We start from the raw sequence: 19,064 nt of genomic DNA, 5'->3' as shown, positions 1-19,064 counted from the left end.
AATGTTTTTTTTAAACAAATCGGCAAATTGTGCTGCTCCTGCAGAATTCTACAATCTTTTTCTCAAAAGAGCATAAAACATATTTTTATATTTAATTTTGAAATCTGACATGGGGCTAGACATATTGGCTGTTTCCCAGCTGCTCCAAATCATGTGATACACTTTTAGGCAATCTTTACTGCAAGTTGGAGTTATATCACCCCTACCTTTCCCCCAGCAGCCTAACAAGAGGGATGGGAAAAATGGGAAGGTAACCAGATAACGGCTCCCTAACACAAGATAACAGCTGCCGGGTAGATCTAAGAACAGCACTCAATAGTAAAATCCAGGTCCCACTGCGACACATTCAGTTACATTGATTAGGAGAAACAACAGACTGCCAGAAAGCAGTTCCATCCTAAAGTGCTGGCTCTTTCTGAAAGCACATGACCAGGCAAAATGACCTGAGATGGCTGCCTACATACCAATATTACTACTAAAATAAATACACTTGCTGGTTCAGGAATTACATTTTATATTGTAGAGTGAATTATTTGCAGTGTAACTGTGTAATTTAGAAATGAAAACTACATCATAAAAACCATGACAGAATCCCTTTAAAAGAGCTTGGTTTTCTGCTGATGTGTCTAAGTCAGTGATCCCCAACCAGTAGCTCGTGAGCAACATGTTGCTCCCCAACCCCTTGGATGTTGCTCCCAGTGGCTTCAAAGCAGGTGCTTACTCTTGAATTCCAGGCTTGGAGGAAACTTTTGGTTGCATAAAAACAGTTGTATTGCCAAATAAAGCTTTCTGTAGGCTGCCAGTTCACATAGGGGCTACCAAATAGCCAATCACAGCCCTCCGTTGGCATCCTCAGGAACTATTTTCATGCTTATGTTGCTCCCCAACCCTTCTTACATTTGACTGTGGCTCACGGGTGTAAAAGGTTGGGGATCCCTGGTCTAAGTCAATGGATAATGACACAAAGTCAATGAGTATTGCAGGCATAGCTTCCCTGCTAATTGAATAACTTTTAAAGCTGCTTTTGGCTTTTGTCTCAGATAAAGGTCACCTTTCTGTCAATAAAACAATTAGACAATTCAAATTCATAAGACATGGCAAAAAAGACAGTGGAAGGAAACTTCAATTGATATGGTGATTTGTCACCCATGGGTAGCGCATACCACTCTGTGTGCCATCACCCTAAACATCTGGAGTAATGCTAATTTATTCACTTGTTTCAATGGTGATGTTCTTTTGCCTTCAAGCTCATACGGTTACTCTTGCCTAGCACCACACAATAGATATCCTTGTACAAGTGTTATGCTTGGTGAGGCCTAAGAAGAATTATGTGGCACACATAACTGGTGGAAAGGCAAGTGAATCTTTACCTGGAGGTTGGGACACTGTCTTTTGCAGGGAGGAGATGTTTTGCTGGGTCCGTCACAAACAATTTCATCTCTACCAAGGTGTTTGAGTACAATGCATTTACTCAGAGGATAGTTCCTGGGAATATAAAACACATGACATTGCATCTTCTTTATGAGATTTAAAGGAGAACTAAATTAATATGGAAAAAAAGTTTGAGCTTGTCCATAACAGCAATGATCCAGGACTTGAGTAGCTGTTGAGAAGCTAAGCTTAGGGATCATCGCAAATTTACAAGCAGAAAATGAGGTTTGTCTGTAATATAAGCTGAAGCTCGAAGGCTGATTATTACATTCTGGTGCTAATTGCACTGATTTCTGAGTGGACATTTAGTAATTATCTGTATTAATTACTAATCAGCCTTATATTGTGACATTTATATTGTGTAAATACAGTTTATTGTGAGTTGGTCCCTAAGCTCAGTTAGTGATAGCAGCACAGAGCATGTGTAGTGAATCAGCAGAGAAGAAGATGGGGAACTACTGAGACATCTTTGGAGACACAGATCATTACTGCTAAAGGGCTGTGGTTGCCTTGGGCTGGTACAGAAGCCCAATGCTTAATGTCCAACATTTCTAGCTTACTTTTTTAGTTAGGCTTTAGTTCTTCTTTAAGGTGGCCATAGATGTTCGGTTGCATGTATGGCCAGAGACAAGCTAACGGATATTGGCAAGACTTGGATATCAGTCGCCTCGTTGATCAGACACTGTTTACGGTTTTGCTATTTACAGGTAGAATTCTATTGTTTCTACTTATTTATCTGATGATTCAGTACTAAATGTCTGTATTGAAAACAAACAATCTTTCCTGTGACCAATGGTCGCAAGAAAGATCATAATTGTTACATCTATGGCCCCCTTAAAGGAGAACTAAACCTCCCACTGTGATAAGTCCCCACTGCCCCCCCCTCTGCTGGCCTGCCTCCCACCTGCTAAGTGTTACCCCAGAATTGTGTTCCCTGTAGGTTTACCGTACTGCATTGATGACAAGCGTTCCCTTTGGCACATAAATGCCACTAGGAGGTCCATTAGTGGGACTGTTGGCTGAAGCTTAAAGGAGAATTCAACCCCCCCCCCCCATTGTGATAAGTCCCCACTGGCTTCATACAAAGTCAAAAATTGCCAATACCTGTGCTTGCAGAAATCGGGGTGCTCCCAAATTTATTCAAAGGTGCTTCATAACACTTAACAAACGATCAAACGTTTCGGGACCGCATGGCCCTTCTTCAGTGATGTGATCTCAGTCACTGAGGAAGGGCCATGCGGTCCCGAAGCGTTTGATCGTTTGTTAAGTGTTATGAAGCACCATTGAATAAATTTGGGAGCACCCCATTTTCTGCAAGCACAGGTATTGGCAATTTTTTCATTTGAAGTCCCCACTGGCCTGCCTCCCGGCTTCCCCCCTGCTAAGTGTTATCCCAGAATTGTGTTCCCTGTAGGTTTACCGTACTGCATTGATGACAAGCATTCCCTTTGGCACATAAATGCCACTAGGAGGTCCATTAGTGGGACTGTAGGCTGAAGCTTCAAGGAGAATTCAACCCCCCCCCATTGTGATAAGTCCCCACTGGCCCCCCTCCCTGCTTCCCCCCTGCTAAGTGTTATGCCAGAATTGTGTTCCCTTTAGGATTACGGACCATACATGCAGAGTGAGCACAGCGGAGCTCACGGGGGGCATCTTCGGCGCTTCGGTATTCCTCGTAAAGTGAGCGGCGTATTGGCGCATGTGCAGTCGGAGCAGTTTTCCGGTTCGTTACAACTGCGCATGGGCCGGAAGTAACGGAAATTGCCGAAGGGAAGGAAGAAGACCCGAAGATTACCGACGCGTCGGAAGATGGCGCCTGTGAGCTCCGCTGCGCTCACTCTGCATGTACAATCAGTAATCCTACAGGGCACAGAATTCTAGGGTAACACTTAGCAGGGGGGAGGTAGAGAGGAGGGACTTAAAGCTTCAGCCTACAGTCCCACTAATGGACCTCCTAGTGGCATTTATGTGCCAAAGGGAATGCTTGTCATCAATGCAGTAAACACAAGGGTGGGATAATGGATCTTTAATTTCTTCATGATAAAACCTTTTCTGCAATACTTATATCAGGGTTAATGTAATTAATTGCATCCACCCTTCACCTCCATCCAGCAAACATCCTTTTTCAGTAAATTTCACACTCTTTGTGGCAGTCCAGGTCGCCTTCTTTGACTAAGTCCATGACACAAGTCATGCCTACCTTTCTTTAGACAGGACTCAGGGAATTGTGTCACTTACTTTTCTGCACATTTCTTTAGCGCGTCATCAGCAATCAACTTCAAGTTAATTAATTTGTCCCCACGGAAGAAACCATCTGTTAAAAGACAGAGCATAGCAAGATGAACACGTTGCTTAAAACCCAAGTTTATAGGCTTATGTCACACAGCATACCCATCCTGCTTTATGGCTGAGATTCTAGCTATCTTTATAAGAGCATTCTGTCGCAACTGGCCCATATGTACAGAAACACTTTGCCTATTACAGGTGCTGGCACTGACAGGGTCTTTTAGAGGCAGTATGTCTCATATTCTTTTGTACAAGAAACAAGGACAGGATGGGTAGTACCACCAAAGTCAAATCACTTAGTGAAGCCTGAATACATTCACAGACATTGATCAGCACTAATAGAAGCGCAGAAAATCAAAATGTATATATGTGAAAAAAGTAAATTGGGGATAAAAATTAAAAAAGTAGGCTGTGCTCTCTCCCACAACCACATAGCTGCTCTAAATGCAGAGGGTGCCATGTTTAGCTGTGTCATATCCAGTGTCTAGCTCTGGATGCAATCACCAATGAGAGCAATCTGCACTGAAAGCCAGGACCAGATTGAAAATTAATTAGTGATGACTTCCAGGGAGTAAGACATTGAAGATAGTGGTGTGCGGGTCGAGAAATACCCGACCCTGACCCGCTCCCTCCCAACCCGAATCGGGCCAGGCCTGCCATTTCCCCTCTATTTATAGACCGGCGCCCACGGAGGATATGGCCAAACATGAAAGCTACCAACAGGTATGGGGCCTTACTTTGCTTTAATGGTATATAGTAGGCTAATCTATCTTGTTAATTTATTCTCAAATGATTAATTTCTCTTATTTAGTGTTTATGAAATTAGCTACTATGTTCAGTTGCCATATTTTGCATGTTCATAGGTACATACAGACAGCCACGGAAGAAGAAATGGAAAGGGGGGGGGGGGGTATAAGGGTACAGCATGTAAAATAGAAAAACAAATTCATTTTTTCTGTTCCTTTTTTATTACACTGTTTCTTATGCCAATAAAATTATCATATCGCAATTACCAACAACACCCTATAAATTCAAACTCGTGGTCAAATTTTACTTAGGAAGGTAAAAACTAAAGCCAGTCTGTACCAGCAGATAAAAGCAAGAATCAGTGGATCAATAGTATTACAGGGGTAGATCACCTTTGAATTAACATATAGAATGGCCTCTTATAACTTTTCATCTAGTATTTATTTTTAAAATAGTTTTTGAATTATTTGCCTCTATCCAGGTTTGAAACTGGGGTCAATGATCCCAGCAGCCAATAAACTATTGCTCTGCGAGGCAATAAATTTCATTGTCACTATTTTTTATTCAATCCCTCTCCTATTCGTAGTCCAGCCGCTCATTCAAACCACTGTCTAGTTGCTAGGGTAAATTGGACCCAAGCAACCAGATAGCCAATGAAATGCAAAAAAGCAAAAAACAAAAAAAAAAAAAAGACTATAAATAACTTGAAATTGAAATCAATAACAATGAGGATTGTAGCATTTGTCCTATGTAGCGGAATCCTAGCATCCCCTGACAGATAAAGGTTGTTTGAAGGGGTCTGCAATTTGCAGTTCAACAATAGCATGAAGGTTGTGTATAAAAGCAACATTATGTATCTTAAGTATTGTGTATTATTAATAACAAAGGAGAGGCTCCGTTACCTGCTGTGATGAGAAGAGAGCAGTGGGAATCTAGGATTCGCTCACACAGTGACTCTGAGGAAAACCCTGCAAACTGAAAGTAAAAGAAGTCCATTAAAGTGGACCTGTCACCCAAAGAAATGTCAAATCATTTTCTATGGAGTGGATTGCCCCAATTCTGGCACAAGCCAACAATGCTAACACCAGCTCAATCACCATAGTAATTGAGCAAAATGCACAGGGCGGTTATATATAATTGACCTGCCATAGTGCTTATCTCAGCTGTGGCATTCTTCATAGGCATTCATTGAACATAATTATCTAGAGTGCATAACTTATTATGACTATTCTATTAATACTGAAAAGCGTCATATAAGGCAAGCAATGTGGCAGCTTCTATAGCTGTTTAAAATACACATGCATTAAGAAGGAACACCAAGTGCACAAAAAACTTTTGATAAATGGAATGATTTCCCATTGAGGTGTGTGAGGAAACTTCTTATGCAGTGTGAACTCACCACTATGGAGTGGATTGCCCCAATTCTGGCACAAGCCAACATTGCCACCACCAGCTCAATCACCATGGGCATGTAGATGGAGACACGGTCTCCTTTCTTGATACCTACAGAGACAGAAAATATCACACAGACTGGGTACATCCCCCATTCCCAACCCTACCAGTGTTAGAGTGATGCAGGACCACCGTCAGAAACTTTGGTTATTTCTATGGGTCCCCCCCATGAACACAAGCACACAGTACTAAAATTATTGGCCACCCCCTTGTTTGTGTGCTAAACAAATAATTCAGTAGATTTTGCTAGGACAAGAGGTTGAAGTAGTTGGATGTATTCTTTTTCAGTAAAAACTACTATGATATAAATTCACCAATTAATGTACTGAAAAGCAGCAGGTAACTATAGAGGAAGCATACCGTTCAACTGCTGGTCTGATGAATAGTTGCAATATATATTCATGGAAAATGTTTTGTTCCCAAAGCTTAGAGGCCCAATGATTTTGCTGTGGGGCCCAAAAACTAGTCAGAACCAGGCCTGGACTGGCAATCTGTGGGTTCTGGCAAATGCCAGAGGGGCTGCTATAAGGTGCCATAGAAAGTCAGTATTTAGTGGGCTGGTGGGGCCTCTGTGTACCTGAAATGCCAGGGCCTATTTTAATTCTCAGTCCGGACCTGTTCAGAACTAGTTCATATAAATAGTAGAAATTATATGCTAATAAACCATTCAATTTATTAGGAGGTAGTGGGATTTACCTTGACCTTTTTAATTCATTGGAGGTCAGTGGAGTTTGATCTAAGTTAAATCTACCCACTAGCCAATTCGACCAGCGCTGGACCCTAACCCACCTGCTCCCAACTGCACCTGACCCAAACCTGGCTGGCACTGCCATTTATAGACCCGCCCAACTCAACGTTATAAAAGAGGCAGGCCCGGATTTGTGGAGAGGCCAACAAGGCCCGGGCCTAGGGCAGCAGGATTTTAGGGTGTGGCATGCTGCCCAACGACACCCACATTGATTCAGAAACACTGGGGATGTGCAGGAAATACGATAGTATCCTGTGCACCAATACCGATTGCTCCTGTCCCAATGAACTACAGTGGGCCTAGGGGTGCCCACTATGTAAATCTGGCCCTGGAAAGAGGGTGGGACAGGAGTGTGCCTATAAATTAAGGCTGCTGGAGCAGTAAGGTCAGAGGTGGGTAAAGCAGAAGAAAAAGCTCAAACCCCCCACGACACGCAAAATGTGTGCGGAAGTGAGCCCAAACACGTAGAACCCGTACCGGGCAGGCCCACACATCACTAAAACCCACCTATCTACCCCTGTCACGCTTCTCTGCCCTGTCATTGCATGATATTTAAATTACTTATGTGTTTTCTTACTTCAAGGGGTTCAGTTCAGTTGGATTCATACAGACCACCAGAAACAGAGACTTTTTCCAATTACTTTCTATTTTTTATGTGTGACTGTTTTTATAATATTGAAGTGTAAAGTTTAATTTTTCATCTTTTAAAGCAGCTCGGGGGGGGGGTCGCCGACCCTGTAAACTGTTCTAAATTGATACATTTCTTATCTTTGCCCCTGCTGAGCAGAATCCGAGTTTCATTACAGGCAGCTGTTAGAATTGATACAATAGTTGCTAATACTCCACAGATGCTACTGAAAATGTATCAACTAAATGTTGCAAAATAGTAACAGTTTAGAAACTGCGCCTGAATTACTGAGCTGCCAGACTCCAGAGACAACTGTAAACTTATATATTTTGAAAGAACGGTAAAAAAATAAATAATAAAAGTAATTGAAAAGTCTTTATTTCTGGGGAACAATTTTAAAACAATTGAATTGAAAAAGTGTTTGGAAGGTGAAAAACACCTTTAAAGCAAGTCTTTTTTCATATGTAACATAACATTTCCATATATTACGTAAATTGAGTAAATCTAGGGGACCCAATGATCTTGCTGTGGGGCCCAATAACTAGTTACTCCACTGCTGAAAATTACATGCAGGAGACACTCATATGATTGAATAAATATATCCCATTAAATAAGTAGAGCCTATTTTATAATAAGCAGTTCACATAAACAGTTAAAACATTGAATGCACTAAGTTCATTGAGAGTCAATGAAATTTACCTGAAGTTTTTTAATTCACTGGTGGTCAGTGGAGTTTGTCCCTGCTGCTCCATTTCTGCATTGCCACTGCTTGATATGTAACTTTCGCAGCTTTTATGCAAGTTACATTAAGGGGAAGATTTATTAAGGGTCGAAGAGTAAACTAGAAATCTCATTTTCTAATTGTATTTTTGGTCACAAACTCACAAATTTAAAGTGGGAATAATCCAAACTCGATTCGAATTTCGAGATTTATTAAACCTTGAAACTGGGAACAATTCTAGTTCAACTATTCGCGACCTAAAAACCTGCCGAGTTCATGTACAGTAGAAGTCAATGGCAGAGGACAAAAACAAATTCACATGAATTAGAAATTCGACCTTTGATAAATCTGCCCATACATTTCTGGGCAATTTTTGTAGATGTTACATAAATTGTGTAAGCTTTAACATAACTTTATATGTAATTTATGTAATGTATAACTTTTGCCACGTGGTTGGGCCCGGCACAACAGCCCCCCTTCTCCCCCACCGATGGCGGCCCTGATGAATCACAACCAATACTTTGCCTGATTGGGTCACTTAATTGATCCAATCATTCTGGAATAGGATACAAACTCAGAGTGGCTAAGTTGCCAGATACCTGTGTATGTGACCCCTTATGTCCCAAAATGCACCTCTCTTCATATTCTGAAAGGCTTAAAAAACTACTTAGAAAGGACAGTAGGCAAGTGCCCATTAAATATGTTCAATTTCTTACCTTGGCCACGAAGGACATTGGCAAACTGGCAGACCTTCCTCAAAAGTTCAGAATACGTGATGGACAAGGAATCTCCAGGCTCATTCCCTTCCCTGCAAGAGGGAACAATGTTTTTCCACCATTAGCAAGCATCATTGGAGGTACATGTTATTGCTTACACATATTTGTATAGAAAGTAACCACTAAACTGTTTGCCACAGTTAAAACAATCTGATAATTGTCTAAAAACACATTCATTTGTATCTGTGGTCACTGTATGACTATCTATAAGGGAATAGGCATCCTCATGTGAACCCATACTGACTTGACACAGGGAAACAATATGGCAGCGCAAACACATATTTATACACTCAAATATACATGGAAGGAAAGTTCTAGGGCTAGGCAGACAATAAGCTATAAGCTCAAACTGTACTTTCTAAAGGGGAAAAATAGGACCCTGGTCCCATATATATATATATATGAAAGTTCTGGGCACATATTTAATGGAGAATTCAACCCTTAACTAAACAAAAACCTACCCTACGTAGACCCCCTCCCTCCTCTCCACCAGCCTAACTGCTAACCCGGGGAAATGCCCCTAACTTTTTACTTACCCCTCGGGGCAGATTCAGGGAAAGCAGTTCGCGGCAGCCATCTTCCAGGTCTTCGTGTCTTTTTCCGGCACAAACCGGGAAATTGTTTCAATTGCGCATGCGCCGATTCGCAGGTCTCAGATTACCGAAGAACCCGGAAGATGGCTGCCGTGAACTGCGATTCCTGAATCTGCACTGAGGGGTAAGTAAAAAGTTAGGGGCATTTCCCTGGGATAGCAGCTAGGCTGGGGGGAGGAGTTTTTTTTAGTTAAGGGTTGAATTCTCCTTTAAGCTATACTCTACTATAGGGAAATGACATCAAGACACAGAGGGAATATAACTGATCTGGATCATCCTGGCAGTGACCACATACACCAGCACTATCAGGTGGTATATGGTCAGCACAAGATTTTAAGCAGGTCATGCTGTGAGTAAACTATCACACTGCAAGTAACCCAGCGGATATGGAAATGTCACACCCCCTGGCATGATCCTGACCAATGTCACTGTGTCCTTGTCTTGCTGCTCAGTGTCACAATCACACTGCCTGCCTAAGAACACTGCTGTGCTGTATTAAATTAAATAATCCTGCCTTTGACACCCCCAGAGTACAGAATTTGGAACATGCAGGCAAAAAAGGTCAACGGGCGCTTACTAAATGCCACCTCTCAGAGGAGCCAGCATTAAAAGCACATGCACATTGATGAAAGCAGCATTCTGTTTTCTTGCGTCCCCCACCCTCAAATTAAAAAGAGATGGAGGCATCACAAATGTCAACCCAACACTCTAGGCCAGTGCATCAATGGCTTTATCTATCACATACTCACAGTAGGCAGGAGCTGCCATATGTTAGTTATAGGGGCAATGCCTCTGTGTGTGACTGGCATTCCTCAAACTGGAGCTTGTAAGCAGATCCAATTAAAGTGCCATAAACCTTGTTAACTGGCAGCTGGTTTTATCTCCCAAACACAATTTCATACACTATTCTCTGCTGCCTGTATTAGTTATAATGACACACAATGCACAGATGCTATCAATTTCATTCCTCTACAGATCGCAAGTTAATTGTAAAGTAGTACTAGTGAATAACGTGGAGGTGTATTTTTTGCTCTCTTGTACCCCCTGTTAAATACGTTGGAGGCTAAAAGCCTACACCAGCAACGGATTCCTCCGGCCTTTGATTTCAAAAGCTCCAGATGTGGGTATCAGTGGAGTCACTGCTTTCTCTACATAGTATACAGGGTCTCTCTGCATATATAATATATAATATAACTCTCCATTCATTTCTATGGGATTTTTAAGAGAGTATTTATCAATGGGTAAAAGTAAAAGTTCACTCTTTGATAAATATGCCTTTAAAAATCCCAAAGAAATGGAGAGTGGCGGAATTTCACCCCAAGGTCTCTGTGGCAGATATGGTACTGGACTGCCATATACAAGTGTAGTACTCTGCGCCATGAATACAGTGCTGCCTTTATTCATAAGGGGCAGGGGAAGGTACATAAGCATAAATTTTGCTTCATGCGTATATAAGCCGTGCTTGCAGAATACAGTATCTCTATGCAGATTTAAAGCAGGGCAATGCTTGCAGGACACAATGGGGCTCATTTATAAACTTCAAGCAGCGCAGAATGATTTGCACAGTGAGAATATTTGTCCTGCGCATGATTATATTTATAAACCTTTATAAGGGTGGTGTATTTAATGCGCAAACAGAATTGTGAATTTTTATTCGCACTGCCAATAAGGGCTTTTTAAATATGGTATAATCGCAAATTGCACAGAGACACTATATGCTAAAAACACAGCCTGCGCCATATCTGCACAGAGACACAGTATCCTATAGGCATAGCTCTGCATAATGTCTGCACAGTGTCTCTGTGCAGATATGACGCGGCTGTGCTTGTACAATACGTTGTCTCTGTGCAGATATGATGCAGGTCTGTGCATACAGGATACAATGTCTCTGTGCGGATATGATGCAGGGTTATGTCTGTAAGATATAGTGTCTCTGTGCAGATATGTCAAGGCTGTGCTTGTAGAATACAATGTCTCTGTGCAAATATGATACAGGTATATGCCTATATAATAGAATGTCTTTGTGAAGATATGATGTAGGGTTATGTCTGTAGGATACAGTGTCTATGTGCAGATATCACGACGAGCTACGTCTGTAGGATACCGTATCTCTATGCAGATATGGTACAGGGCTGTGTCTGTAGCATATAGTGTCTCTGTACAGATATGATGCAGGTCTGTGCCTACAGAATACAATGTCTTTGTGCAGATATTATGCAGGTCTTTGCCTATATGATACAATGTCTCTGTGCAGATCTGATGGAGGGTTATGTCTGTAGGATATAGTGTCTCTGTGCAGATATGTCACGGCTGTGCTTGTAGAATACAATGTCTCTGTGCAGATATGATACAGGTATATGCCTTTATAATAGAATGTCTTTGTGCAGATATGATGCAGGGTTATGTCTGTAGGATACCATATCTCTGTGCAGATATGGTCCAGGGCTGTGTCTGTAGCATATAGTGTCTCTGTGCAGATATGATGCACGTCTGTGCCTACAGGATACAGTGTCTTTGTGCAGATATTATGCAGGTCTGTGCCTATAGGATAGAATGTCTCTGTGCTGATATGATGCAGGGTTATGTCTGTAGGATATAGTGTCTCTGTGCAGATATGTCACGGCTGTGCTTGTAGAATACAATGTCTCTATGCAGATATGATACAGGTATGCGCCTATATAACACAATGTCTTTGTGCAGATATGATGCAGGGTTATGTCTGTAGGATACCGTATCTCTATGCAGATATGGTACAGGGCTGTGTCTGTAGCATATAGTGTCTCTGTACAGATATGATGCAGGTCTGTGCCTACAGAATACAATGTCTTTGTGCAGATATTATGCAGGTCTTTGCCTATATGATACAATGTCTCTGTGCAGATCTGATGGAGGGTTATGTCTGTAGGATATAGTGTCTCTGTGCAGATATGTCACGGCTGTGCTTGTAGAATACAATGTCTCTGTGCAGATATGATACAGGTATATGCCTTTATAATAGAATGTCTTTGTGCAGATATGATGCAGGGTTATGTCTGTAGGATACCATATCTCTGTGCAGATATGGTCCAGGGCTGTGTCTGTAGCATATAGTGTCTCTGTGCAGATATGATGCACGTCTGTGCCTACAGGATACAGTGTCTTTGTGCAGATATTATGCAGGTCTGTGCCTATAGGATAGAATGTCTCTGTGCTGATATGATGCAGGGTTATGTCTGTAGGATATAGTGTCTCTGTGCAGATATGTCACGGCTGTGCTTGTAGAATACAATGTCTCTATGCAGATATGATACAGGTATGCGCCTATATAACACAATGTCTTTGTGCAGATATGATGCAGGGTTATGTCTGTAGGATACCGTATCTCTATGCAGATATGGTACAGGGCTGTGTCTGTAGCATATAGTGTCTCTGTACAGATATGATGCAGGTCTGTGCCTACAGAATACAATGTCTTTGTGCAGATATTATGCAGGTCTTTGCCTATATGATACAATGTCTCTGTGCAGATCTGATGGAGGGTTATGTCTGTAGGATATAGTGTCTCTGTGCAGATATGTCACGGCTGTGTTTGTAGAATACAATGTCTCTGTGCAGATATGATACAGGTATATGCCTTTATAATAGAATGTCTTTGTGCAGATATGATGCAGGGTTATGTCTGTAGGATACCATATCTCTGTGCAGATATGGTCCAGGGCTGTGTCTGTAGCATATAGTGTCTCTGTGCAGATATGATACACGTCTGTGCCTACAGGATACAGTGTCTTTGTGCAGATATTATGCAGGTCTGTGCCTATAGGATAGAATGTCTCTGTGCTGATATGATGCAGGGTTATGTCTGTAGGATATAGTGTCTCTGTGCAGATATGTCACGGCTGTGCTTGTAGAATACAATGTCTCTATGCAGATATGATACAGGTATGCGCCTATATAACACAATGTCTTTGTGCAGATATGATGCAGGGTTATGTCTGTAGGATACCGTATCTCTATGCAGATATGGTCCAGGGCTGTGTCTGTAGCATATACTGTCTCTGTGCAGATATGATGCAGGACTGTGTCTTCAGGATACAGTGTCTCTGTGCAGACATGATGCAGGGCTATGCCTGTATCTATATAGATATGATGCAGAGCTATATATGTAGGATACAGTGTCTATGTGCAGATACGATGCAGAACTATGTCTGTAGGATTCCGTATCTCTGTGCAAATATAATGCAGTTTTGGGTTGGTCAGCTATAATTTACCATACTGGAGGTGCAGTTTAATTTGATTAGCCTAAAGAGGCTGAAGGATTGCAGTAATTGAATTAAAGTCTTGCGTCACTCTTAGGGCAAGGCCCTTACTGATTGAAACTAACAAATGCACCTAGTCACAAGAATGAAATACTGCTGGAGCCATTAGGAAGATTGATCTACTTTGTATGACAGCCAGACAGCCTGCTCCAAGGGCACATGCTCTTCCAGGCAGAAGGCAGCATATGAATACATTACAAGAAACCCTTCCCTTTTCATTCATTTAGGCAATTTGCTCAGTATTTAAAGGAAACAACTGTCTTGACACTAGGTGCACTGAGCTTATGATGCAGTGGCACTTCACTCATGATCAAACACAAAAATGTATAAAGCTTTCTCTGTAGAATAATGTATTTTAGTGAATATGTGGGGTCGGTGCCCATGATAAAGTACACCATCTTACTATAATGATTAATGGAAGCCATATGGCAGCTATCCTGAACAACTCCCATGATCTGAATGATAAATCAATGAATTGGTAAGGTGCATAGAAGTGTTTTATAACATGGAATAATTACCAGTAAAAGGCAATCTTGTCCCCAAGCTTATTGTGGACGTTTCTGTCTAGGACATTGTAGCAAATGTTGGTGACCCCTCCTTTCATCCATTCAATAAAAATCTTCCCTTTTGTGACATCAAAGTTGTACTGAAGCAGGGGCTGAGCCGGTGGCACACGCCAATGAAATTCATTTGCTATTTCGCCCCAGAATTCTGCATGAGAAAACAGAACAATAACAATTCTCCCTCCTCAATAACTCAGCACAGCAGGTACATTGTAAAAAACAGGTACAAATATGCACTGGGATTGAGGCACAATTTTTGCTTAGAACATATGAATGTCAATTTTACCACATTTTGAGATTTGGGGTGCTTATTATTTTTTTTTTATAGAACGGTTCCTGTAACCCCAATGTCTCTATAGATCTGTAACCTAAGGGGGCCGAGCTTGAAGACCAGTTAGGGTGAGATTTGGGGTGAGAGCTTATTTGTGCCCTGTGTACCCCTGGAACTATCGCAGAGTGACTGTTACCCCAATATTTCTATATATCTATACCCTTATTATGAGCTATGGGGGCCCAGCCTAAAGGCTAGTTAGGGTGAGATTTGGAGTGAGTGCTTATTTGTGCCCTGGGTACCCCTGGAACTATAGCAGGGTGACCGTTACCCCAGTGTTTCTATATATCTGTAACCTTGTTATGAGCTAAGGGGGCCCAGCCTAAAGGCCAGTTAGGGTGAGATTTGGGGTGAGTGCTTATTTGTGCCCTGGGTACCCCTGGAACAATAGCAGGGTGACTGTTACACCAATGTATACCATATATATCTGGGAGTATTAAAGTCATACTGTGACAGAATGCTCTATTATAAAGATAGTTTGAATATCAGCCATAAATCAGGAACAAAATCTGTCGCACTGAAAAAGAAAGGAAGGCAAGAAGGGAAACTACAACAGTGACTATACATTTTTTTCAGTTTTATCTAATAATGTCACTTATTGTCACACATTGTTTTCAAAACAAAAGGCAAATGTTATCTTTTGATTCTTTTGACAGTCACAAAAATATGTAGATTTCCCTCACCCTGTCAAGTCTGCTTACAAAAGGTATATTTACATACCAAGAATATCTGTTTTCCTGGTTTATCGACAAGCAACACTGTTGATCCCTCCCTTCGCTTTATTTTGACTAAAAACAAGGAAATACTCAAAGTATATGGCTCAACATTGCTTAGCCTAAATATAAAGTAGTGAGAAGGGATCTAAAAGGCATAGGTCTAATATAATTCTAGTGCCCTTCAATGCATTTTTCAGGACAAAGCACCCCATGGTTAAAGAGATAAGATGGATTGGCTAAGCAAAATATATGGATGCATTAAACTTTTTAACTATGTTAAATCTAACCTCTAATGCTGGCTATGTACAAGCTGATGAATTGCTTGTCAACTTTTTTGGTCTGTATTTGGGACCCATCCCGATGGCCTGCCTGACCAATGTCTGCGTAATAATCACCCAATTATTGATTGACCAGGTTTGTTAATCTTGCAGGGGAAGCATGGCGTCAATGAGCCAATGTGGTCCTCTTTTGATAGGTCTCCCTATGAATCTAGGCCACATAGTGATGCATCCCAACTAAGCCCAGAGTGTTGGTGGTCAAAATGGTTATATACCAGTTTGTTTTGTGAACCTGTAGGACAGCACAGTAGCCAACAGTTCAAGGCAAAGACACACGTGGTGATTCAATGCTGCTACTTTTGAATCTTTTGAGTTGCAGCAACTAATCGGCATACCGAAAATAACCAGCAATCTATCATGGCGGCAGGCATTGAATTGTGTTTCTCTATGGTCACTACGTGTGTCTTCGCCCTAACAGTTGTTTCTTCTGGTTACAAATATTTCCTCCCACACTCCAAAAACAAACAGGCAGGTTATTTGGCTCCTACGATTGTGTTTGAATGTGATAGGAACTTTAGACACTTAGTTCCACTGGGGCAGGTATGATGGGAATGGTGTACATGTAAAGTGCTGCTAAATATGATTATGATATATATAGCAGCATCGTGTATGCCTTCATGACTGTTAGTAAGTGTCAATCTCACCACAAAGTTTGATAAATCCAGGCCCATCCTTGCCTGCTAATACCTAAGGCCACTATGACTTTTTTTTAATATAAAACAGGTAGGAGGAAGTTATGCAAAGATTGTTTATGCGTGTATGTTGTTTATGCAAAGAGTTTGTTTCACCTACAAAGAGACTAAAATGAATTCTTCCTGCTGCTAAATAACACATGACTGCAAATGACTTGTTCCTTTGGCCTGGCGGAATAATTAGAACTCCCCCATTATTATTAGCTGTAACATATTCTGCATTTATTTATTTATTATTAACATAATTCCCTGTGGATCTTACAATTAAAAGTCCCTATCACATTTAGAAAAATGAAGGTCAATTTTATGTGGAGCTAATCAACCTGATGTTAGGACAGAAGGAAGTGCATCAGCATTTTCTCTCCTGGCGTAGATAAGCTGGCAGAGATAGTGCCTTGTGTGACATTGAACGAAGGTGTATAAAATATCTCCCACCTGGGGAAAGTAATGGCTGAAAGTAATACAGCAGCTATCTCCCAACCGCAACTCCAAGTCAGATAGTGCTTGGGCGCAAATCAACTCGGCACCACTACGCAATTTTAGCGTTAATCCTGGTTTCAGGTATAATATGTTACCATTATGGATATTTAAAGTGGTTATAAAAATGACATAAAAGTTAGAAGATCTATGCTCTGCAAAATAAGAGCTGTTAGATTCTACAAACGTCATGTTTCTAGAGGGGGGCATTTATTATGGGACGAATGCTTGGCAGTAATGTGCTTCAGCTTATAATAAGGTTACAGATATACAGGAATATTGGTGAGTCACCCTATCAAACGCCCAGGGATAGCCAGGGCACAAATAAGCACTCACCCCAAATCTCACCCTAACTGGCCTTCAAGCTGGGCCCCTGAGCTCATAACAAGATTACAGATATATAGAAATATCGGGGTAACACCCTGCTATAGTTCCAGAGTTTTCCAGGGCACAAATAAGAACTTACCGCAAATATCACCCTTACTGCCCCAGGGGCATGTTTACGAACATTGGGGATAATTATTTGGAGAGATTTCTGGAGATATTGCCCATAGCAACCAATCAGATCTTTGCTTTTGTTTTCAAACTTATAGGTTGCTGTTTAAAGCTAAATGCTGATTGGTTGCCATGGGCAACATCTCCAGAATCTCTCCAGATACATGCCCCATAGCACCTTGAAAGGTTACAGGTATATATATAGAAACACTGATGTAACAATCACCCTGCTGTAGTTCTGGGGTACCCAGGAGCAGCAAATACGTATTTCATTCAAGTCCAGCCCAACATTTGAGTACCCATGCAGTAAGATAACTTCACTGTACAGATAAAACATTTTTTAAAAAAAAAATATATATTTGTCTGCACATGCATAATATGCATAATATATAACATGCATAATATATTTGTCTGCACAAAGAGGTAAATATAGATCATGTACCATCTGGATGTTGTGTTGATCTTGCATACAGCTCCTGGTATCTCTCATAGGATGAGACGTGGGCAGCGGCCGAGGCCTCCGGGGCAGGAGGAAATACCCCAGGAGAAGACATTCCAGGCACAGAACTCCTGCAATCGAAAGGGGGGAAAAAAGCCAAATCATTATTGTAAAAAGGTGGAGAAAGTATTCAGTGTCTATAATTGTAAAGACAGACACAGGCAAAAGGCATTATCTATAGGAAGGGATGCATTTATATAGTTATCAGAGTGAAACATAGTGAAACAGACCAATAAGCCAGAGATTTCAACTTTGCAGCCTCCCCCTCCTGCTTCAGAACTACAACTCCCATCATCCTTAGCCAGATGACAATAAACACAACTTACAATGTAAAAACAATATATATATGTACTCACAGTTTAATGCAATCCTGGGAAAAGCGTGACTGCAACATGCACACAATATTAGCTGGATTTTCTGGGTTTTTTTTTGTAATTGTACAGGTACAAACTGGCAGAATAGGAAGGCAATTAAGTTAAAAGAAAAAGTATTAAAAAAAATCCAGATCACAAAAAAATGCCGGTTAAAAGAATCTAGTAGTCAACTTTGCTGGTGAGCTAAAGTTGCAAGAGGTTTGGAGCTGGGGAGAGAAAAGGATCCATCCAAACTGAACAAATAGCAGGAAAATCAATGAGACTTTGCCATGAGGCAGGAAAAAGGGCTTGTTGTCAGATTAGAAATGAAAAGCAGAGCAATGAAAGGCAAGGTCTCCCCCTGTTCTTGCAGGAGCCAATGTCCTCTGCACAGAGACCTGTTGTGTCACACGCAGCCTATGAGAGGTGTGTGCTCTGCTACGTCCTTATACTTACGGCTGACTGTACAATAGAGGCGTGGCTATGCTGCCACTATCTCACACACAAACAGGAAGAGATTCACGGGGAGGCTTCTAGAGGTACTGCCACTTCATTGGCGCGCCCCCTGCTGTCCGGAGGAGAGTATGAGCACAATAATCATTAACAGGAGAGCAAAAGTGCAAGAATGATGGGCGGGTTTTGAAAGTAATAACTAGCAGATACGGATTTGGGCTTGTACTTTTGAAAACAGCCAAAGTTTTTTTTTTTGCCCTAATGTGCCAGGCCGGTGTCTCCCAATGCACCTAGGGTAATGTAGTTTTTGTTTAAAGGGATCCTGTCATCGGAAAACAAGTTTTTTTCAAAACACATCAGTTAATAGTGCTACTCCAGCAGAATTCTGCACTGAAATCCATTTCTCAAAAGAGCAAACAGATTTTTTTATATTCAATTTTGAAATCTGACATGGGGCTAGACATTTTGTC

General features: G+C 41.3%; 1 protein-coding gene across 3 annotated transcripts in view; it reads right to left on the bottom strand.

Moving 5' to 3' along the window:
• Positions 1 to 18,610, bottom strand: part of acss2.1.L (acyl-CoA synthetase short chain family member 2, gene 1 L homeolog) — a 28,418-nt gene extending 9,808 nt beyond the window's left edge. For 2 of the 3 annotated variants that reach the window (XM_018235215.2, XM_018235216.2), the window contains exons 1-8: positions 18,145 to 18,607; positions 17,732 to 17,859; positions 14,196 to 14,388; positions 8,730 to 8,821; positions 5,864 to 5,967; positions 5,367 to 5,439; positions 3,670 to 3,745; positions 1,371 to 1,485 (exon numbers count right to left, since the gene is read on the bottom strand). In XM_018235215.2, coding sequence (XP_018090704.1) covers positions 1,371 to 1,485; positions 3,670 to 3,745; positions 5,367 to 5,439; positions 5,864 to 5,967; positions 8,730 to 8,821; positions 14,196 to 14,388; positions 17,732 to 17,859; positions 18,145 to 18,182 — 819 coding nt within the window. In that variant the 5' untranslated portion in view covers positions 18,183 to 18,607. Of the gene's footprint in view, positions 1 to 1,370; positions 1,486 to 3,669; positions 3,746 to 5,366; positions 5,440 to 5,863; positions 5,968 to 8,729; positions 8,822 to 14,195; positions 14,389 to 17,731; positions 17,860 to 18,144 lie in introns of all 3 variants that reach the window. The other variant, XM_018235217.2, reaches the window with a different exon arrangement.
• Between the last annotated feature and the right edge of the window lie 454 nt (positions 18,611 to 19,064).

The sequence above is a fragment of the Xenopus laevis genome, chromosome 9_10L, assembly GCF_017654675.1.
Source record: "Xenopus laevis strain J_2021 chromosome 9_10L, Xenopus_laevis_v10.1, whole genome shotgun sequence".
Taxonomy (NCBI): Eukaryota; Metazoa; Chordata; class Amphibia; order Anura; family Pipidae; genus Xenopus; species Xenopus laevis.
The sequence above is the reverse complement of the archived record's forward strand: the minus strand, read 5'-3'. Positions and strand labels throughout refer to the sequence as shown.